We start from the raw sequence: 24,520 nt of genomic DNA on the forward strand, positions 1-24,520 counted from the left end.
TAAGTCCAGTGACTTTCCTTAAGACATTGGATTTTTTTCAACATTTAAATAGGTTAAAAAGTCGTCAAATAATGGCAATTTCTTATAGTTCCACCTAGTCACTAAGGTTCTCATTAACACGCCCTAATCTTAGAGATCTTTGGTACAAAAATATCAGAAAGTTCCCCAGATGTGATAAAGAATAAAGATTTTGGGCTGATTTACCAGTACCTAAGTCAATGAGAACCTATTATTATAGGTAAACTGAGGGAGAAGAGAGAGAGTGCCACAGGCAGTGCTCTCAGGAAGCTGGCGCCAAGGAGGTCAGACAGCCTGGCAGACTCAAAGAGGCACCCAAAGAGTGGAAAGAGCCTTGGCAAGGACAAGCTGGAGCGTGGAAAGAGCCTTGGCATGACATGGCAAGCTTATGCATATACCTGGGGGACACCCAGCCAGTCGTCGGCCTGCTGCATGGCTTCTCGTGCATTATCCACAGGCTTTCGTGGATCCCAAGATTCCCAGTCTGGGCACAAACCTGTTAACATAAGACATAACACAAGATGCTCTTAGCAGGAGCTGACAGAAGAAATTAAAGGAAGTCTTGTGCCTAAACTAAACCCACTTGGTCTCTTAATTCAGAGAACAATTTCTTCCAAAAATCTTAGTGAATTATATACTTTACAGTCAAAAAGTACCATGGATATGAGTATGCCAAGGTGGCAACTATTCTGAGACATCTCCTTCAGGTTGTTTATCTTCTTGCATCAAGGAATTATCCACTCCTTAAAGATAGGGTATCAGTATATAAGCAAAGCTTATAAAATTGTCCGGGCCTGGTACCATTTTATAGGAGAGATTTTTTTTTTACTTATCACACTCATACTTCTGTACTCTAGTCACCAAATACATAGTGTTGAGAACAGCTGGGTGTCATATAATTTAACTCAGTTCTGACACTTTCTTCCTGGACTAACAAAGATGGCAGGTTAAGGATTCAGTCCCATAAGGCCCTATTTCATAGATCAGTCATGAGTCCAGGTTGTCACCTGTGCTACTGATCTACTGGTTATAGATTGAAGATTCCCACACACACCCCCCCTCCAACTCAGGTTGGATCACTTGTTATAGTGGGTCACAGAACTCAGGAAAATACTTTACTTACTGGATTATTAGCTTATTGCAAAAAGATACAATGAGAACAGAAATACACAAGGAAAGGTATAGAAGAAGGGACAAGCCCTCTCCAGACACATCACCCCACCAGGACGTCCACATGTCAACCAATCTGGAAACTCCTAGAATCACTGAGGGATTTTTATGGAGGCTCCATTATATGTGCATGGTTGATTGAATCATTGGTTGCTGATGATTAGCTCAACCTCCAGTCCCTTTCCCCTCCTTGAGGTCAGAAGATGGGGCTGAAAGTTCCAAGAGCCTCTAATCATGTAGTTAGCTCCCCTAGGGAACAGTCCCCATCCTGAGGGGCTTCCCAAAAGTCACTTCATTAACACAACCTCAGGTGTGGATGAAAGAGGTCAGCTGTGAATACCAAAAGCACCTCTACCATTGCTTCTACCACTTAGGGATTTCCAAGCATTTTAGGAGCTCTGTGCCAGGAAAGCCTAAATATATGTAATACATACACACATACATATTATAAGTCACAGTGTGACAACCCTTTCCCTGAATATATCTAAAAAGGCTGGCCGAGCAACTGTATAACTAAAAAAAATTCACTTATTCAAATGTCAAAACCTACAATTAACTTTAAAAACTTTCTAAGCACAAGAAATACAAGACTAGAGTAAAAATCTCCAGGTTTAAACTAGAAATAGGTAAACTAAAATGTGTCTGTGGATGGAAGCAAGGAAGTGGGCACTGAGAAATGAACTCTTGCTGCTGAGCTGTGGGTTATTTCTGCATGACGCCAGCTTCTAGGTTCTCAAGGAAGAATGGAGACCCAGTCAGCCCTCTTCCCAAGCCAACCGACACTGGCTAGTTCTGCTTTGAGCATGTTGAGAACCACTAGCTTACTGAATACAAATGTACCCAGCACACACAGATCACGCAGTAAATGGAGAATATGACCATTAGAGCTTACTTTTTATTAAAAACAATTTTTGGGTGCATATAAACACAGGCTTGGGTTTTTCTACTGAGCATATACCAGCAAACTACCCATCAATCTAAACGTTCAGGAAGGATAATTACTACCTTGGTATACACTCAACTACACGTAGAGGAGCCCATGAGGGTAGAAGACTCCAACTGGATACTGATCAAGTACTATTTCACAGCAATGCGGAAAGAAAGGGGAAGAAAGCCATATATAGTCAACCCAGTGGTCAATAAAAATGGGTACTTTCCACTTAATGGAAGTTTTCAGACTTTCATGCCAAGCCATCTAAGAGGGCTACATATTTCTGCCTAAGACAAAAGGCAACTAGACCCCAGCTGTGGGAAGAAGTGGGGTGTTGGAGTCTGGAAGTTAAACCCAAGGCCTTGGGTTTAACTGCTCCAAGCATTAAGGCCTTCATTGTAAGTGTGGATAAATATCTGAATTTGAGGCTTCAACAAGTCTATGGAAACACCTATAAAACATAGCAATAGAAAGAAAAACTGGGCCACCCCTCGTGGCACAGGTGGTTGAGCACTGCACGATGAAGCTGTCCGCAGCCTCTGCAGTGCCTGTTCCATCCCGGCCGACCGGCGAGGGTCCCACATGGTGCGGCAGACCTCTCCTGTCTCACCTGCTGCTCCCCTCAGCAGTGTATTTCGTCAGTCTGCCTATTCTGTTCCCCGCTCTGTCTCTGGTGAATCCTCTCACCCTCCTGCGCATCTGACCTGTACCCCAGTTCTTGTATAAATAAATAAATCTTAAGAAAGAAAGAAAGAAGGAAGGAAGGAAGGAAGGAAGGAAGGAAGGAAGGAAGGAAGGAAGGAAGGAAGGAAGGAAGGAAGGAAGGAAGGAAGGAAGGAAGGAAGAAAGGAAGGAAGGAAGGGAGGAAAGAAAGAAAGGTATTTTTAGTTCCTTTCACTGTCTAGAATGCTCATACAATGAGTGTATGAGAAATACACCAACCACGGCAAAACTGGTTTTCCTGTTGACAACTGAGAGGTTTCAGGTCCACACATCCCCATTAGGAAGAAAATGGCGTATTAGGCAGCCATGGTCACTTACCTGGAGCACAGCTGTCCACAAGGGCTCCCAGGGCTTTGCCGTCTTGCCAGTTCTGGTTAAAGTTGGTGATAGGCAAGTAGGGGATCTTGTTCTGAATCCATCCCAGCAACCTCTGTTTTGGCGTCTGCTTCTTGGCATCATCATCCCCTTCATCCTCCCACACGGGCATGGAGATGGAGTAGTGGAGGATCAGGGTCCATACCAGACCCAAGATGAGCTTCAGGTTCCCGTCTACAATGGCTTTGCTATCTGGGGAGAGAGGCACAGGCTTGTCATTCTTCTGGGTTGCACAAGTGTGAATCACACTCTACGAAAAAGACAATGAAGTCCTCATCTGTTAGAGAACCACACTAAGCTACCTGAGAGGAAAGGACACCATGCTGAGTTGGCTTCAAGATACATGCAGATGAGATTAGATGAAATAAGATTCCAAAATGTTAACTTGTGTCATCGGATGATGGGAATGCACTTATATTATCATCTGTTACTTTTGTGTGTATGTGTGAAGTATTCTATAATAAAAAGAGCTTTTAAAATGTAAAGAAATCACTTCAGAAATATAGATAATAAAAAGTGGTGGTTGCATTCCAGAAATAACCACCTGTTAACTTGGTAGTATATGGGCTGCCTGATTATATGTATATATACATGTAAGTATATGTGTTTGCTGCCTGAATTTATATTACCTTATACAATCAGTCTTTTCTTTTAACTCATCATTATGTCCTAGATATGCTTTCCCTATAAAATGATGTGTCTGTTTATACTCCCATATGTTGGTTTAAGAGGCCAGTTTCTGCTCAAATCTCACGAACATTGGGTATTACCAATCATTTCCACCTCTGCTGCTCTGTCAATCACCCATAAGAGAAAGTCCTTAATAGTCAAGCTAATCCAATTGGGCAAAGTCTCTGTTGCCAGGCTGGTAAGAGACTAGCCAGTCATGATCTTGTTCTTGTCTCCTCCCAGTTTAATAGAACATGCCACACCCTTGAGCAGGCCCATTCTGGGACTCTCACTGCCTCTGGTTTCTACTTCCCACTCCCCTTGGCTTCTTTGTGGCTCTCTGCTCTCTTTCCAACTATCATCTAAGCCCATTAAAATTCAAACAATATCTTCAAGATATTTTTCTTTCTCACTCTTGATTTCCTATACCCTTTTCCCACCAAAATCCTCTGTAGCAACCCCCCATTCTACCAGAACCTCAACCTGAAAATGTCAGAATCATCTTGGACTCCTCCTTCAAACCCTGGAGTCGTTTCCATGATGTGTCCCTTCTCTCCCTACCTAAATCTCCTGGGCAAGTCCTTTTCTTCATATTCTCAATAAATGTGTGGCCCTTGTTGCCCTCTCTCAGAGTTCTTGACAGTCATGAAGTTGAATCACTGTTCACAAAACCCCAGAACCATCTTCCTAGTGAGAGACCTCTGTGTTCCCCAATTTACCAGTTGTGTCCTGCTCACAGTCAGATACCAGCATCTTTGGAACCCTACACAACCTCCATCCAACCTTCTTTTTCACCCCGTCACACACACCCACCATACTTGACACTCAAGTCTCAATGACTCTTCATTCCTGGACCACCTCTTGCTTTGTATCCCCTGGTCCTCTCCACATGCTCTGTCTTCCTTTCAGAGGAGGAGTCTTCAACTCATCATCCTGTAGGACGAACCCTGGCTCATCATTTAAGGATCAGGTCCAGAGGCTAGTGGTACTTCACTCCCACCAGTATATGTGTGACCATGCTAGATTCCTCTCCTCTGACAAAGACCCATTCACTCCTGGGTGCCCCTTGGCTCAGAACAGTGAGCACCTACTGGGGATCAAGGGCCTTCTTCATCTTGGAGGTCCCCTCACCCTGACTCACCCACCCACCACAAGTCACCTTAATATTGTTTAAACACACACACCAAACTGCACTTAATGAGATACAACTATAAGCACATGAAAAATACGCTCACTGCTGATAAGGAGGAAATGGTGCTCCATTCAAAACTGAGAGGGTAGGACACTTCCTTTATGTTATGTTCCCTTGTAAGAAAAGATCCTTTTAAAACTTTAGATCCATACCCACAGAAGTCAAAGGTAATTTTATGATTGCAAATAAAACTTGGTCATCTAAAATTGGGCAGAGTAAAGATAGTCATAAACTGGCTGGTAAGATAATTTATATTTGAGCACTCTTTATGTAACGTTAAGGTACTCGGGTTTTTGTGTGTATGTTCAATGAATTGTATAAATTATAATTTTTAAGTATAACTCATGGGACTCAGCAACAAAAAAATGCAGGACTCCTTAATGCTTATTAAGAATTTTAAGACAACACATTCTTCAAAGAAATAGAACAATTATTGATGAAATTCATATGGAACCACAAAAACCCCCGAATAATCAAAGCTCTCCTGAAAAAAAAAGAAGGGAATGGAGGCATCACACGCCCAGACTTCAAACTATACTACAAAGCCATAATCATCAAACCTGCATGGTATTGGAACAAGAACAGACACACAGACCAATGGAATCGAATAGAAAATCCAGATTTATGGTCAACTAATCTTTGACAAAGGAGCAAAGACTATGCATTGGAGCAAAGAAAGTTTGTTCAATAAATGGTGCTGGGAAAACTGGGTCGCTACATGCAAAAGAATGAAGCTTGACCACTACCTCACACCATACACAAAATCAACTCAAAATGGATTAAAGAACTAGACATAAGACCTGAAACCATAAAATACATAGAAGGAAATATAGGCGAAACACTACGTGATTTGCACATCAAAGACATCTTTACAGACACATCACCCAAAGCGGTGATAGTGAAGGCAAAGATAAATAGCTGGGACTACATCAAATTAAAGAGCTTCCGCACAGCAAAAGAGACAATAACAAAAACAAAGAGAAACCCCACCGACTGGGAGAACATTTTTGCACACAACACTAATGATAAAGGACTGATCACAAAAATCTGCAAAGAGCTGATGAGACTCAACAACAACAAAGAAAATAATCCTGTCAAAAAATGGGCAGAAGAGCTAAAAAGAAACTTCTCTGAAGAGGAAATGCAAATGGCAAACAGGCATATGAAAAAATGTTCAACATCACTTGTAATCAGGGAAATGCAAATCAAAACTACCATGAGATACCATCTTACACCAGTGAGAATGGCACATATTTAAAAAACTAGCAACAACAAATGTTGGCGGGGATGTGGAGAAAAAGGAACTCTCCTGCACTGTTGGTGGGAGTGCAAACTGGTCCAACCACTATGGAGAGCTGTGTGGAGACTTCTGGACCTATTAAACATAGAGTTTCCATATGATCCAGCAATTTCACTCCTAGGTATTTACCCAAAGGACACAGAAACATCAATTCCAAAGAGCACCTGCACCCCTATGTTCATAGCAGCTCTATTTACAATAGCTAAGCTTTGGAAACAGCCCAAATGCCCAAAAATAGATGACTGGATCAAGAAGGTGTGGTACATATACACCATGGAATATTACTCAGCATTCAAAAAAGATAAACACATGCAATTTGCAGCAACATGGATGGCGCTGGAAGGGATCATGCTCAGCGAAATAAGCCAGAAAGAAAAAGAAAAATACCGGATGGTCTCACTCATAGCAGGAATTTAGAAAACTTAAATAAGGGACCAGGAAAATGAATAACTATAAGAAAGTGAAAATCAAAATCAACAAAAAACTATGAACCAGAGACACTCTATGGGGGGTGGGAGGTGGGGAGGGGAGGGGTTGGGGTCAAAATAAGGGGGTTGCAATTGTATGGGGAATATAAAAATTTATTTAAAAAAAAGAAAAACAAATGTTTTAAAATATGCAAATCTAAGTCAATATTCATCACCATGTTGAAATACTTCAGTAATAAAAATGTAGAACGCTACATGAAAAAAAAAAAAAGAATTTTAAGACAACAACAGCAGAGCATTATACCAAGCACAGGGGTTTTCTTAGTAAGGGGTCCGGCACAGATACAGAGGCAGGGGCCCTATGAAGCCAGCTGTGATTCTGAGGCCCTCTGATCAATAAAGCAGGAACAATCTGCATGAAACAATGGAGCCCTCACAGAACTCAGATATCCAAGGAATTCATCCCAGGGGATTGCATTTCTCCTGCCAGTAGTCCTTGATAGTAACTGGATTTTTGGATGTCTTGTCAGGAAGTTATCTTTCCAGTGCTATTGACTACTGAGGTACTACCTATCAATTGTAAGAAATACCAAGTCAAACAATTTTTATGCCAGTTTTCTTTACTCAAGCTAAAGGAAGAGAACAGTCTTCAACAGGCTTATCACTAGTCAAGGTATGGAACTGGCCTAGCACATGCCAGGCTTGATCTCCTGCTCAAACCTTCCTCAGTTATGTTTTAACGGCAAACGTGCAGATTTAGTTCATAAGTCAAAACATGAAACCAGTTTACTCTATTTTTCCCAGCTTATACATGTTGGTCTAAAGGAATGAGTCCTTTTCAAAAAGATTTTGGGGGAAAACATGGCCCAGTTAAAGTCTGAGCCAAATTTATGAAAAATACAAAACCCAGAACTTCTGTTTCCAATGAATTCAAGGTGGGTGTCCAAAAGGAAAAGCTCCCATTAAGGTGTCACTGGGATAAATGATACCTTTGCTGTGCTATGGAAAGAAACTGGAGGGAGAGCAGTCCTCATTCCAAAAGTGATTTTGACAGGTGAAGGTTCAAACGCTTCACAGACCCTTGGAACAATAAAAAGAGGGAGACTTGCCCAAAGGCCTCCCGATTCCCATGCACATGCAAAAGGAAATACTGTATAGCATCACGGTGTCAATGTCTGGCCATCACAGAAGACAACAGACTTCTAAGACCTGAATGTGCTCCGTGATGTGTAAATATGGAGCAGAAATGCAAGAGAAGAAAAGGCCAGACAGCTGGAAGCCTCTGCAGCAGGATTCCACCTTGTTGTTCTGAGAGTCTCTCTTTCAGAAGTGAAATAAGCCAATGCCAGCCATGCCTGTCCGACCTCCTAGAATCTGCAGTGGGTTGGAATCTGGCCACAGTCTCTCCTCCCCAAATTCAACCAATCACAATTCCCATGTAACTGGTCCTGGCTCTAGACAACACTGACCCTCACTCAAACCACACACACCTTCTGGAACTACTTAAAATTATTCAGTATTGCTAACTAAGAACAGTAGCTCCCCCCCCCACCCCAATAGCTAGAAAGCAAATTTGAGCTACTGCAAATTCCAGGATGGAATGTTTTCACGTCATTTGAGTACATCGGTTCTCCAGTCCTCCTTTAGGGGTGGAAACCAACTATTTTTAGGCAATCTTCAGACACATCTTGGAAATGTCTCCTTTGTGGTCCAGTTCCCTGGAGGTCACCTCTCTCTAGTCCTATCAGAAGGGATCCACATATCATCTGCAAGCTGTGATGCTGACTGTGCCGACCTTCTTTCCTGTGATTATCGATGAACTGGGGTGGCCAATGTGGGACCCCAGGAGGAGAGGCCTGGGCGACACCATTCCATATTATTAGCCCCAGTGCAGCTGGCTGCTGGGTCAGAAACAGCCAAAAAGTGACCGCAGGAATCAAGGAGTGGTAAGAATTCCAGAAAATGTCTTCCTAGTGTGCTGAGAACAAGTCACTGAGGCCTTGCCCTGCACCACAACTTGGCCATGTGGGGAACAGGCTGCCACATGCTCTGCCCTGTGCCCCATTATTCTCTTGGCCTCTGAGAGGCAGTATGGAGAGTGATTGCAAGTACAGGCTCTGGAACCAGCAGTTCAACTAAGTATGTCACTTTGAACAGTCCTCCCTGGTGGCCCCCTGGCTAGGACTAGGTGATTCCACTATGAACAATCCACCCTCTCTGAGCCTCATTTTTCCTCATCTACCAAATGGGAATGATCATAATCAACACCTGGAGTTAGAGAATGCCAAGAGTTGAACACAATGCCTGGTACACAGTAGGCACTTAAGATCACATCCTTCCCTCTCCTGCTCATTTGCCTAATATCTGATTACCTGCTGTGTGCCAAACACTTTCCCCTAGAACCAGAAGCCCAAAAGTTATAATCCCAGAAAAAACAAAAGGAAAGAAAGTACCTTGTGACTTAATAGGAGGATAAAATGTTCAATATGTCATTTCTCTGAGCCAAAAAGTCATTAGCAGGGCCATAAGCCTCTGGTCTCTGCTCCCCTGTTCCAAGAGGAGGCTGAGGCACTGCAGCAAATTCAGGACATGCAAGGTTCGCCCAAAGAGGCACTTTTGAACTTGGCAATTTAGGAGACCAACATGGCCTGGGACACCAGGGCAACACTAAAAACTTCTGATAACTTTTAATTAGATCTTCCTGGAAGAGAGTATGATACAAAGAGCAGTCCACATGATCTGGTCCCTGCTTGACTCCTAGGTTCACATTGCCCCAGGCTCACCCTCAGTCCTGGGCTCATGGGCCTGATCTGGAGCTCTCTCCCAGTCCCCGCCGCTTGGCCTGGCTGGTACCTCTTCTACATTCAACTCTGCAAAACTAGAACAGTCCCTGCTAGGCACCCCCTTGATGCCATGTGTCCTCTTCCTTCAGTGCCTCCACCCCGTGCTTAAGTGATCCGCAAGTCATGTTTGCTCCTCCGCTCTGTCAGCTCCACAAAGGCAGAAACCAGTCATTTTACTCCCCAACCATCCCACAGCCTGGACACTTGGCTGTTTGGAGGTCAGGCTGCCACATGCACAGCTCCCTACCTCGCATGTCCAATAATCTATGACAGACAGTGCTGCCTGTGTGGCCACAAAAAGTACACACATGAAGCCTTTTCAGTCTGTTCCAGACTGGCCATCTCTGCAGCCCCAGTGGGCAAAAAAAAGCATGTGGCATAGAAGACTGGTAGAGTGCAGGCCAGGGCCTCCCTGGTGGTGCAGTGGTAAAGTCTCAGCATTATCAAGCTATGGCCAGTCACTGTAACCTGAGTTTGATCCTTGGACAGGGAGCTGAGCCACATGGCGCAGCAGACCTCTCCTGTTGTGTCCGCTGCTCCCTTCAGCAGTGTATTTCAGTAGATCCGCCTGTTCTGCTCCCCACTCTGTCCCTGGTGAATCCTCTCACCACCCCCCCGCATCTTTGACCTACACCCCAGTTCTTGTATGTATAAATAAGTAAAATAAATCTTTAGAAAAAAAAGTGCAGGCCAGCACCACCACACAAGCTGTAGGACCATTGGCAAGCCATCCAATGCCTGTGTGCCTCAGTCTTTTACCTGTAAATCGAGGATAATACAGGAACACCAACACAGGGCTGCTAGAAAGACTATATGTGACAACTCATTCCAGCACTCAGACCCCCACAAAGTCAGCTTTTATTAAATGTTAGTATCATTATTACTGTCATTCTTACTACCACTGACTTCAACATGCTTTTATCACCCTTGAGACTAGAAGGACAAATGTAGAAGGAAAAAGTGAAAGTATGACAATTAAAGGAGCCACCTACAAGTGAATACTGGGCTTTCCTGTTAGTCTTGATTGCCTGGGATAGCTGACAGCAGCACCCTGTGAAAAGGTGCTGCAGAGTAACGTTGCACTGCAGAGCTCCAATCACCCAGGCCCAGAACCCAGGTGTTCATTGACATCCCAGGTCAGCTTTGACTTTCTCTCCATCTTGTCCTCTTTCCCTGCCTGAACAGACCATGACTGAACTATAGGTTTCAGCAGTCCAAGCAAGAGGGTGCTCTAAACTAAAGGGAGATGGTTTGCTGCCTTGCTCAGTTTCACAAAGCCTAGGCCAGACGCCACTTGTTCCCAAGGTGATCTTGAGGAGGAACACAGCAGTCATCTGCTCAGAACAGGGTCACATTTCTGGGGATCCAACAGTCCTTCCAGACATGCACTAGATGAGGACTGTGCATTTTGGTCAAGTGCTACAGAGGCCCCTGTGCAGGATGAGGGGACTGAACTGGCTTCTCTTTCCATTTAGAGCGCTTCTCTCCTGGGCCTAGGACCCACAAAGGGCCCGAGGACAAGATCAAGACTGATAGGTAATTCATGCCTGTGATGTCAAGGGTATCTGTGGCTAAGGCCACTCAAAGCCTTCCTGGGCGTCCTCGGTGGCGCAGCGGCTGAGCACTGGGTTGCGAGGCTGCCCGCAGCCTCTGCAGCACCGGTTCGATCCCCGGCCACTGGGGGGAAGGTCCCACATGGCGCACAGACCTCTCCTGTTGCCCACTGCTCCCCTCAGCAGTGTATTTTGTCAGTCTGCCTGTTCTGCTCCCCGCTCTGGCTCTGGTGAATTCTCTCATCCTCCCACGCTTCTGACTGTACCCAGTGCTTGTATGAATGAATGAATGAATGAATGAATGAATGAATGAATGAACAAATCTTTTAAAAAGAAGAAGAAGAAGAAGAAGCCTTCCTCCCTTCTCCAAGGCACAGGCTTTCCTGCTAGATGGTTCTTCCCAAGCTCCCTTGAAGTTCCCCAGTACTGTTCACCCATGCACAGTGAGCCAGAGGGAAGCAAGTCTTCACTGCCAAGGCCTTGGGCAGGGTGTGCCTCCTCTAAGCACGCCCCCTACTACCGGCCAGAGATTCTAATACCACAGTCATTTAGCTTTGACCTGCCCTCAGAAAGGCCAGGCAAGGTGAGTGGAGGTAACTGGGTTCCAGAAAAAGGTGCTGAATGAAGAATGAAAAAGGAAAAAGCCACCATTATAGGCTTTCTTCAAATCTCTTTGTTACCACAGTCTAACTGCAACAGGAGGATGTTCTAGGCTTGAAGGCCTGAAATCACAAGGATCTATTTTTCTATCAATAAGATAAAATATAGACTACAATAAAATAAGGTGGACCAGGACACCAGGGTCAGCTGGACTTCCAATTCTTTTTCCTACTCACGAACTATACAAATTACACAGGAGCAATTTGAGTTAATAATGTTTACATATCATCATGCCAGAATTCAGATAATAAAGTGTCCACTTGGAAGGACTCTTTGTGTCAGTAATTTTTCAAAAAATGATGCAAAAGATTAGTGTTGGCCAAAGGTATTGACAGATGAGGTGAAAACTCTTTCACTGAATTTGAGGATTTTAGACCCTATCTGGAATCAGCAAGAAAGACTGCTAAAATGGATTACCAATGTTTACACCAAGAACAAAGTATGGGGAATGAGATTCAGCAAGCAAGATTACTGTGCAGATTAGGAATTACCTGCCCTGCACCTGGCAAGGGGAGTCGGGCTAGGATTTCTTGGCAACAGAATTGAGGAAATATTCCCAAATCCCGGATTTGAGATTTCCACTATAGGCCTTTAACACATTTCTTATGTGTAGCCTCAGACTTCAAATTCCCTACTTCGACAACTGTGCTTCTGTTTTCTCTCACTTGCTGGACAATTCTTACCTGGAATAATTGGAGCAAGTTATTGCATAAATTATTCCATAAATACACATAAAGAGTATTTAGTGGAACTTCAGGTACCAGCTATTATGGTGGCCTACTGCCTCATAATTAATCCCAAACACCCTACTTCTGGTTAAGAGGTATCCTTTATTGAAAAGTTGCATTAGCATCATCCAGTCGGCTTTCTTCTCAGTATTACTTTTGAAAAGTATTTATCACTTTGAGAATTACTTTATACCTAGCAACAAAGTCACATCAACTAAATGAAAGGTCCATTAAGGGGCCTAAAAGATTGTCTCTTCCCACTCAGTATTATTGGGAAAGTCTTGAAAAGTTTGAACAAGGATTTTAACCTTGTTAGAAAGTTTAAAGAATGAAAGAAAAATGTTCCAAAATGGTTAGAGCCACATATTCCATATAGTTCCCCAGGGTGACTGGCAGGACAAGAATCCTGGGGATGCCAGAGGCCGAGCAGTGACAGAGGTCCCCAGAGTACTGACGTGGAGAGGCCCGGGAAACCCCAGCCTGCGCTCTCACTGTCTAGCCCGGTCGTGTCTGTCCCTGGTTATAGCTTCCAGACACAACTGTGCTGAGAACACGTCCAGCTGAAATAATAAAAGCTGGCTATGAAGAGAAGTCCTCGTGACTTCATGACTCCAGCTCAGGCAAGGCCACCTCACCTGAAACCCAGCTCACAGTCCACCCTGTGCGTGAGTGTGCAGTCCACAGGGAAGCCCCGGAGGAAAGGAGTGCCGCCTCCCTTCCATCAATAGCAACCGAAATATAACAACCCTCTCTGTTCCAGACCTCTGCTGGGCCTGGCCCTGAGCCACGTGCATCACCTCACCTAACCCTTAAGCAACCCTATGAGGTTGGCCTTTACAGTCATTTCATATCTCATTTTACAGATGAGAAAACAGAGGCCCACAGAGGCCCACAGAGGCAAAGGCGGTGGCCAAATGTGACATAGAAGGAGAGTCTAGATTTAAAGCCACATCTCTCTGCTGCCTGAGCTCAAACTCTTACCCACCCGACTTCTCTAAATACACATCTGTCATGACAGCCCCATGAAGTGAGTGCAGTTACAAATGAGGATCCATCACAGGCCCCACACAGCCAATAAATAACTGTGCTTGAGAGGTGAACCTAGGCAGGGCCTTTGAACTTCTAACTAACCCAATCGTTCCCACGATCTCTATACTGCCAAAGTTCTGGGAGAAAAATGTGGGGACAGACAGTTCGGAAAATAATAGCACAGGCCTGGCTCAACCATGACCTGAAGTAGGGGTTCTAGTGCTCATGGCCCTGTCCCTCCTTCCGGGAGGTCTGCCGTGCATGTTCCACTGCTTGGCACGGGGTATCGGGAAAGATGGGAGAAGACACAGCTCTGCCCTCATTTTCCCAAACCCAGTAACCTGTGTTTTTCCTGGAAAAGAAAAATTAGGACCACTCCTCTACTAGAAAGCTCAATTTGTTTCAATCATCTGCTCTCTCATCTAATAAATTCTTTCTAACTGCATATTGAGTGTCAGAACATGTGCTAGATACAAATTATTTATTTAAGCAAAATTAAGTAAAAAAAAAGTAAAATGGCTTTAAAACGCTCCACAAAGAGATGACAACATGATTATAATGAAAACCGGTGTACCCCAAGGCAAAGACACTAAAGATCTTTTAAAGGAAAAAACAACTTTTTGCATTCTCACTCTCATGCCAGGCTATATTTCCTAAGGCCCCTCCCCTTTATAATTAAGAGTAAAAGCAAAAATATAATGATGATGATGAATAGGATAGGTATTCGTCCTTCCACTGCAAACTTGTAAAAGCTGAGCCTTGTTACAAAATCAGATCAAGGTGGCTTCCTCAGTTTGAAAGTGGAGAAATCAGTTTGCGTTTGTCCCCCAGAGTTCACCTCCTGTTACAACTCATATAAGCCTGTTACAGAAATGGCAGCCTGCCCAAAGAGTGTGAAGTCATAAAAGGAACAAAACTCTCAATTTAAAGTCTTGAATAAGAACCAAGCTGAGGGAAATTCCAAATAGTTTATAACTGCTGGCTCTCACTCTTACCAGAAAGAGGATGAAGTTGGAGAAAAAGAAACTCTATGATACAGTGGCACAGCTTTACCTGTACTGGCACTTTGGGGACAGAGCCTTCCTGTACTGGGTCTTCAGCTCAGTTGGAGGCTTGAATTTGCACCCCCAAATTTGAACCTTCTCCCCCACATTTATAAAAGGAGGCCTCCAGACACACTTGCCACCCACTCAACAAGAGAGCCTTCTCAGCACGGGGCTTGTCCTTGAGGGTGGAATTCCACATCAGCTGCATCCATGTGCTAAAAGATCATGAGTATAGGGGCAGGACTGAACCCACTTACACAACGGGACCTCACCTGCTAAATTAGTTGGCAGTCAAATAACCCAGGGGCCAGCAACACTAATTCGTCAGTGATAAGACAGAGTTCAGAGGCTCTGCTTGGAGCACAGAGAAGGTCAGTCCTCTTCTTCTACTCCCCCCCCCCACCCCCAAGTACAGCATCTTATGTCCCCCACTGCCCATGGGATTGGGGCGGGTCACTCCCTGTTGTCTGTCTCCTTCTCTGTGAGATGAGAGCAGTACTGGATTCACTTTTTCAAGCTGTTGTGAGATAATGTAGTAATGGAGGTAGCAAGAGGAGGAGCCCCTCATATCAGCAGGACTACTACAACTACTATTATTATTATAATAGCGTAAACACACATAAGTTCAGGGACTAACAGCGCCCTGTTAGCAGTGAGAAACTTTCAGTGCCATTCAATTCTGGTTCAAGACTGCTCAGAGCCAAATACCCCAGAACTCAGCCTTCCAGCATGAGCATTCCATTTGCTAATGACCACAAGAACCAGCCCATCAGGGACCCAGGATTAAGGCTGATAGAATCAAGATGTTCTTTGCTCAGCAAGCTGCTGAATGAACTGGCAGTTTGCTAAAATCTGCAGGCCACCCCGACTCCTCCGGCAGATTCCTGAGCAGTCTGCAGGGGCCAGGCTGGGCCACTGCTGACAGAAAATTAAAGGAAGGTCAATAAATTCAATTTGAAGCACAAAGTATTCAAGAAAGTTCCCTAACATGATTTCTTTGTCTAAAGGGGGAAGGGAAGGATACTAAAGTGATCTTTAACCATTAAAGCAGTTCATTGATGTAATATAATGGTAGGGGGGAAAAACCGGAAAACAACTTAAATGCCTTCCCATGAATAACTGGTTAAATAAACTCCACAGAGCACTCACTCAAGAGAGTAACAGTCTGCTGTAAAAAGAAAGATTTGTTTGTTGCATCAAGGTCCAGCCTTCATGATATATTAACGGAACAAGACAATCTGTAAAAAGCATTGATCAAACAACCCCGTTTTTTAAGGGCATGACTACATCTGAACAGAAAGATCTGGACGCAGGCACACCACACTGCTCAGTGGCTGGCTTTCTCTAAGACTCTGGAGGTGATGGCAAACGACAGGCCTTCTTTTTTGTTGTTCTATACGCCTGTATTGTTTGAACTTATAAAATTTAAACTGGACAGTTGACCCTCCAATCAATCAGGGATTAGAAGCACTGACCTGCTCAGAGTCAAAACTTCAAGTATAATTTTTTTACTCTGCCAAAACTTAACCACTGTATAAATTACGTTGATAATACATGTTCATACACATACACAGAGAGAAAGAAACTTGGTGTGGTATATGTTAATATATTTTTTAAAGATTTATTTATTTATACAAGAACTGGGGTACGGGCCAGATGTGAGGGAGGGTGAGAGGATTCACCAGAGATAGAGTAGGGAACAGAACATGCAGATGGACCAAAGATACTGCTGAGGGTAGCAGCGGGCGAGGCAGGAGAGGTCTGCCATGCCCATGTTGCATAGGTTAAGGAACTTTTCAGTTGAACAAAATTGGTTGTCGGCATGTATAGGCACTGATGGGACGAGACCGGCAGATTTTATCAAACGATGAAAGCAATGCCTATGGTAGGAGGCTGGGGGAATTATGAAATTGGGTTCATGATCCCATAGAAGATTTCTCCAAAGGACAAGAAACTATTCACCAACAGTGCAGTTGCTTCTAGGCAAACGAGCAGGGCATGGGGATGGGGAGGAGCAGAAGGGGCTGCTCTCTTGTCTTTTTTTATTGCATTATGATTTTTACCACATGGACGTTACCTCTCAATAAATAAATACATGGAAGCCTTGCAGATTTGCCTGGTGCATTCTGGTGATCTCTGTTCAGCTTCCAGACAGTAGCCATCCACATGCCTCCCTATTCCTCAGCCAGCTACACCCATCCTGGACATAGTTTCAATGCCTCGGGAGATGGCCTTTGCCATTTCCAAATAGCTTGCCGGAGGAGTGAGAGATATTGAAGATTACATTGCAAGAAGATGGAGTCATCTGGTTGCCTTTAGACATGTTTTTCAAGCCAACTGCAACTAAAAAAAAAAAAAATCAACCACCCACCTGCCTGACCCTTTTGTACCCCCTTCTCTGGCACCTGAAAGTACTCTCCCCAGTATCAGTGATACACAAAGACTGAGACCTGGCCAGTGCAGGGCAGCTCCAATGCATTCTCACAGCTGTCTTATAAGGGGCGACTGTCAGCCCCATTTTCCAGATTTAAAAAAACCTGATAAGCAGAGAAGCTAAGCTCAAAGTCACATAGCTCATAAGTGGTAGCACTGGGATTTAAATCCAGACCATTCAAATCGAGAATCTTCTGCTGACCATTCTGCCTGGAGACCAGGCTGGGGGTGCAAAGGAGAGGCCCAGGCTCAGACATGATAGAATGACAAAGGCTTTCAAAACTAGCAAAAGTCAAGGAGGAAATAAATGCTGAGGGTTACATCATCCTCCTAAAAGATTTATCACTGTGCCCCTGAACTCTGTCCCATGATAAAGGGCCTCAGCACTAAGATAAACAGCCCAAGCACATAGCAGGTCAGTTTTGCTGCTAAAAAGGGAACACATTCTCACATTCCTGAGGCACACAATCCAAGCACAGGAAAAGCAGCCACACACGCTGACATCCAAGGCATCACCCCAAGCACAGCTGCCGCTGTGCTGAAGACACAAGGCACAGTCACATGCCTTTACACCAATTCTTCATCTGAAGAGTTTCACGCTTGAATCAGAAGCTGCTCCTGGCTCAGCAAGAAACTAGCTCTGTGTAAACTTGGCTCAAAGAAGCATTTGTCACTCAGGTCAAACTCACAAACCTGGCCCTATTCTCTACCCCTTGGGTCACCTACAGGATGAGGGTGAGGGGCTTCCCTTAAATCAAGTCACCTTTTTTCCCCTTAGCCTAATTTTTAGATAGATTGATAAATGGACTCACTGCTTTTCTTCTTTTGTATGTGGAAATACATACCTATTAATTTTTAAACGTAGACCCATTAATGCTTAATATCACCTTGAAAACAACATTCTAGAAAAGACTGCACTGGATGTTAGCTGGTTTTCTAAGACAAAAGGGTATCTGTGGTAAGATAAGTGAGGAACATGTGGAATAGAACAATTTTAACTGCCACAAGACTTCTTAGAGCCTTAAATCCACAAACGTACATTGACAATCTCCAAAAGAGCTTTAAGGTGCCACGCAGCATTTCTCCACTTTATTGTACGAGGAAACTTTTAAAATACTATCTCAAAAGACACTAATATCCTCAGAAATACTGTGGGAAATTCTACAGATCCTCTATAACATCTCTTAAACATTTTTCTAGGCTAGGAGATTACATTTTCTAAAACTGGTAAGTGTGGGGGTGAGGGAAACAGACCAGAGACACAAGAAAAGAACAGGAAATAAATTGCAGAGGCTTTCTCTAATCTACAACTGCTTTGGTGGCAGTGATTAAGAAACTAGAACCTTGCTTCTTTGCAGATAAGGGCTGATAAAGTGGACTCTCAAAATAATGCTTCTAATTAAGAGAGCTAAAGGGAAGCACACCCCTAACAACAGTGTCTATGAAATTCTGTTGAAAACCAACTCACTTCACAAACCACACTAAGAAACATCTTTTTGTTCAAGTGCAAAATGTAATTCTTAAACTTGGGCAATGATTTAAGGAATCCAGGTTAAAACCAGCCTCCTCCTTCCTGGGTTTGCTTCAAAAATCTTCATTCCTCAGACAACCTTTTGCCAAGTAGGGAGAGTCAGAGATAAAGCAAGATAATTTGGACCCTTGTTTAAGTCCATAGAAAGAGGGGGTATTGTCCTGAGGTGGACAATTGGAAAATCAAATTATGTAAAGAGGAGAAACCTTCAGATCCTTCACCCAGTTGCCACTAGGTCTAAACTTCTCATGCACGGGGAAGGGAAAAACTTAGTAAAGGTTCGTAAAAAAATATTTCTATAAAAACCAAAGCACCTCCGAGTAGCATTCTTATTGCTTGTTAAGGAAAAAAATACACAAACACACACAAGCATTAACAACAGCCACGGAGGGGCAGCTTGAGTGCTGATTAAATCCAGTCTCTAAACTGTGGAATCCCAGGATCCAAATCTGAGATTTAATTAACTGTAATATAAGGGTCCTACGGGCAGGACCCACACTCTCTCCTTCTATTACTCTGATCCTAGTCACTAGTATGATGGCTGACACATAGCAGAAAGAAGAAAAAGAAAAGGGGAAGGAAAGAAATCACTGCCTTCTACCACCAAACCAACAACCACCCACCCATCAATAAACCCATCAGTCAACAATAAACCAGCCAGCCTAACCAGACAACGACTAATCAACAAACCCATGGAACAACCACCCAACATAGTCAACCGACTACCAAACCCAACTGGACTCATCCTTAACTCTTCTCTCCTACCACATCCTCTCTCGACCCGTCTTGCCACCACATATATCCCAAGAATTCCCAAGTGTGCATAATGATTGTGGAGAAATCAGTCAATTATAAAATAAAGGAGTTAATCATGGTGAAATAGTAAAACATAAATATAAAAGCAAAACATTTTTTAACTTTCCAAATTATTTTACAGCAAGACATACACACAGTCTCTTTTCTTAAATGTGAGAGGAAGGCATGTTTTATTATATTTGATATACTAGGTTCAGGCCCTAAGGTCTTAAAACATCCCAAGTATCTGGACAAAGTCTAAATTCCTTAGTAGGGTTACAAGGTCCCTCCTGGCTGGTCTGCTAGTCTACACGGCCGGGCCTCAACCTGCAACCTTCACAAGTCCCTCTCCTATGTTCTGGCTGCTGTTGGACACCACATGTCCCTCCAGGACTTTGCAGAGTTGCTTCCTCTACCGGAAAATCACCCCCACCCCCCATCTTTTTCTCTGGCTCTTAGCCATCCTTCAAGAGTCAAGTCTCCTCTGACACATTCTCTTTCTCTTGGCATTATGTTTTATGGTATCTGTGAAGAATATCTCACAAAGTAAACAGAAGTAGAAGTTCCCACAAGATCACTGTGAAGCTAAATAAATGCCCAAGACAAGCACCATCCTCAACTGACCAACTTGTTCTGACTAGTGGTCTAAGTCAGGGCTTTTACAGGGAAGGTGAGCAGAGAGAGAGTTAGGCAACAAACCAAATAAATCTTTGTTTTCAGGGCCTCCCCTGGTGGTGCAGCAGTTGAGAGCTGGGCTGTGAGGCTGCCCACAGCCTCTGCAGCACCAGTTCGTTCCCTGGCCACCGGTGAGGGTCCCACAAAAAAAAAAAAAAAAAAAAAATCTTTGTTTTCACTTACTTTTAACTAAAATGCAGGTTATCTTTTCATTTTGAATATAGAGCATTAAAAAAACAGATGTATTAGTAGCACCAATGAAATGAGATTACATTTGTGATGGCGGTATCAGAAATATCCTGTGTGCTTATCACTGAATCAAAACTATGTTAGTTATTAGCTTGTGGCTAGATCTTGTCATTCATTATAACTGGTTTCCTTTGTAGCTCCATGTGTATTACTCTATTCATAAAAAGAGTGGTCTTCAGACAACCACAGGGGTCCAATTCACTGAGTTGAAAGCCCTATTTCCAATTAAGAGCCCTAGTTCCAATTAATAACTTCTAGAACACAGAAGTGAAAGGACTTCAGGGATGGACATTTTGTTAAATGGACCACAAAAGAGTGGCACTGTCGCTGCTGGGGCAAGGTTAGTAATGGGGATCCTTGCAGCTCACTGCAAATGGGTCTCCCCCCACCAATCTAGCCCACCCATCACCACCCACTATATCTTCTTTGGCCATAAAAATGATCTTTTATGTTACTCCTAACTCACAGCTTCTATTGTTCCTATTCTATAGCAGGGATCAGCAAACTTTCTGTAAGGGCCAGATAGTAAATATTTCAGGTTCCGCATGCCACAGTCCCTGTTGCAACTATTCAAACCTATCACTGTAGTGAGAATGTAACCATAGATAATTAAGCAAAAGAATGTGTGGCTTGTGTTTCAATAAAATTTTATTTACAAAAACAGAGTGCCAGATTTGACCCAGGTCACTGCTTGGATTATAACACCACTAATAGCACCACCATTCAATAGAACTTTCTGTGTTAATGGAAATATTTTATAGGTATGCTGTCCACTATGGTAGCCACAAGTCACATGTGGCTGTTGAGACCTTGAACGATGGTTACTGTGAAAAAAGTGCTAAATTTTAATTTATCTAATTTTAATATCACTAGCCATATGTGGCTGGTGGATAGTACATTTCTACAGTCAAATCCAAGTCCTTTTCCATCCTTCTTAAAGTTTCTTCACAACTCAGCCAGCATCACAACCGATGGTCCTAGCCTCAGCAATTACTAAGCACCACAGTTAGTCAGTGGGCGATTTCAGCCAGGCTCATGTTCCTGCACTTCCCTCTCCTGAGCCCAGCCCTCACCCCAGCAGTTCTGCAGCCCATGACTTTCTGTCGCCTGTCCATCCCTTTAATCCCCACAGTTCATCAACCCCACCTTCGCTATGGGCCTTCTCTGCACCCCAGATTAAATCTGTGGTTCTTCAAGCCTCACTAGGAGCCACTGTAGGGAGCTTTGTCCTATAAAAACTACAATAGCAAGTTGTATATATATATTCTCTGCCTTTTATCCTTCAATCTTGATATCTGAAGATAAGGTCCTGTGCACAAGACCTTTAAAATTAATACAAATGCACTAAGTTTTTGAAATGAACACACCTATCAATCTTAAAGGGGGAAAAAAACCGTGTTTTTAAAATGTGTTTATCACATTTTTTAAGGAGTCTAGACTAAGGGAGAACATCTCAAGCCTGAACGGACTTCGGATCTACAGCACAAAAAGAATATAGCCCCTCAGGTTAACATTCCATTCCCCCATCATAAGATCTTACCTTCCCCCAAATCCCAGCCTTCCCCATCTGTAAAATGGGTCAACAGTGTTTAAACCTGGCAGGAATGAAGAGCACTGAGCACAGTTCCAAGAAACATACTTGGCAGCTGCCAGGTAGATGCAAGTCCCAGGAACATATAGGGAGTGGACAAGGCACACAAGCTTGACTTAGCAGGGCCAGAGGTGCAGAAAAACCAGGCAGACCGCAGGATTCCCACACCAGCCTTTTGATCTATCACAGGTCAGCCATTACTTTACACAACAGCTGTGCTTCCTAACATCCTCTGAGCACAGCGATCTCGCCAGCACTGAAGTCATTTAGGTGGGTAGAGCAAGCCTCTGGCACCCGCCAGCCCCAGAGTGATAAAGCTATGAGCTGCTACTCTGACTATACAATGACAGCCTGCCATCCCATCACTGTCATGGCTACTGCACAAAACTGTGTGGAGGCTGCAGTATTTGCAGCTCCTAGGGCTTCTCTGAACAGATAAGAAAATCTGGTCATTTGTTATTCTGGTTTTTCTGACCCAAGGCCCCGTTTTTCCCTCTTACTCAGCTGTCTTACTCACCAGGCAGGGTGCCAAATTACTGGGCCATTGTTAACAATGAAGTCCACCCTCAGAGAGAGGGAGAGAAATGAGGCACCTCCCACCTCCGAGGGAATTCTAAAGAGTGGGCTGGGGCTGATTTAAACCTAGTTGACACAGAATGGCCTTGGACTCTGGCAGCCCTGCTGGAGGTTCTAAATTTGAAGGAATCCCAGCCACTTCCTATGTTGGTATGATACATAGAAACTTTTTTCCTGGTCAGCATTAAGTTTTCCTAGTTATCAAATAAGACTTATAATTAATTCAAATTATATTTAAAGCATGAGTGAAGTAAAGTGACTCTGCCGTGACCCCACCCATCCAGGTCAGCCCTCCAAAAGATCAGGGTTTGCACTGCTGCTAATGCTGACATGTGACCTTGGAACCAACTCAGGCTCGACTTGTCCAACTTTCTTCTTAAGCCTCAATACTCTGCTGCTCACAGAAATCGCTGGAGTCTCAGCCCTGGCTGAACATGGAATGACGTGAAGAAATTAAAAAAAAAATTTTTTTTAAGCATATCCTTCCCCAAAAGAAAACAAAATGAACATTTCTTGGGGGCAGGGACTGCATATCAGTAATTTTAAAAACTTTCCAGTTGGCTCTAAGGTACAGTCAGGATTTAGAACCACTGCTGGCAACTCTATCCCACAAGAATCCAATCACACCAAAACCCTCATCCAAGAGGCCAACCCTTCCTGTGTGCATGGGCCTGAGGCAGACCTCAAGAGAGGCAAACAAGGAAGGAGCAAGGAGAGCCAGCGTGCTGGGGAATTTATCACAGCTCAGGCACAGGGCAAGCCTCCTTTCTCAAAGACTTGATGGGTCACTTTTGTCAAAGCAATAAAATCAATAACAAAGGGAGAGATGAGTCTGCCAGTCCTGTGGAATAAGTGTGCTGCCAGGATAAACAGAAGGGTCTGCTTGAGAACGGCACTTCTATTTTAAGGGTTTTTTTTTTTTTAAGATTTATTTATGCATACAAGAACTGGGGTACAGGCCAGAGGTGTAGTGGGTGAGAGGACCCACCAGAGACAAAATGGGGAACAAAACAGATGGATTGACTGAAATACGCTGCTAAGGGGCGCAGCAGGTGAGTCAGGAGAGGTCTGCTGTGCCATGTGGGTAGCTTTCTGGCCGGGGATTGAATTCATGCTGCAGTGGCTGCGGATAGCTTCATAGGTTGCGTCTTAACCCCTTGTGCCACCAGGGAGGCCCTCTATTTTCCATTTTTAAAGAATACCCATTAATAATGAAATCTTCCACAGAGGAGCAGAAGGGCATTACAGAGAGAGGGGCAAGTCATCATTCACTGGAGAGACCTTGCTCTTGGGTCCTGGGGCTACTCCATGGTACCCCCATTTATAGAGGGCTCAGAGACAGAGAGGTTCCCAGGTGATGAGAGGTCATGCTGGGGTAAAGCATATGCAAAAACTAAAGTTGCCACTCAAAGGAGACTTCCCCCACAATGCTATTTACTTCAGTGACATCAGCTATCCACAGGTCAACAGCCCACGTACCCGAGCAACTTGCTTGCAGGACTCGCACACAAGGGGCTCATGTAGACCCCATTTCACAGATGCCAATACACAGGCATTGAGAGGCTATGTTACTTGCCTAGGGCCACTCAACCAATGGTGGCGGGGGGGGGGGGGGGGGGAGGGGGGAGGAGCCTTCAGGGGGAGGATGTGCAAATAAGGGGGATCAGGAGGATGTCTCAGCCTCCCCATAATGTGAACCAGCCTAGACGCTCAGGGTCAATGCTTCCAAATTCCAATTTGACAAGAAAGAGACAGAGTCCCTGCTTTCAGAAGCCAAGTTTGGAGAATCCCATCTGCTGGCAGGGGAGTCTTCACACCTGGTCAAGTATACTGGCCATGAATACTTCAGCAGCAGAACTGCCTTGAATAATCACTTAAGTGGAACCTCCAACAGGTCAGAGAAACCTGAACTGCAAAACCCATGAAAAGTCCATGATCAGAACCTCCACCTTCAAAATTCAACCTTTTCCAGAATGTTTTATGGGAGATTACAAATAAAATTAAA

At 43.9% G+C, this 24,520-nt stretch overlaps 1 protein-coding gene across 4 annotated transcripts in view; it reads right to left on the reverse strand.

Moving 5' to 3' along the window:
• The window catches only part of FLNB (filamin B), a gene marked incomplete at its 5' end in the record, with an annotated part of 133,530 nt that overhangs the window by 75,862 nt on the left and 33,148 nt on the right, over positions 1 to 24,520 (reverse strand). For all 4 annotated transcript variants that reach the window (XM_084246728.1, XM_084246727.1, XM_084246726.1 and 1 more), the window contains 2 exons: positions 417 to 514; positions 3,161 to 3,409. In XM_084246728.1, coding sequence (XP_084102854.1) covers positions 417 to 514; positions 3,161 to 3,409 — 347 coding nt within the window. The remainder of the gene's footprint in view (positions 1 to 416; positions 515 to 3,160; positions 3,410 to 24,520) is intronic.

The sequence above is a fragment of the Talpa europaea genome, assembly GCF_964194135.1.
Source record: "Talpa europaea genome assembly, chromosome: 11".
Lineage (NCBI taxonomy): Eukaryota > Metazoa > Chordata > Mammalia > Eulipotyphla > Talpidae > Talpa > Talpa europaea.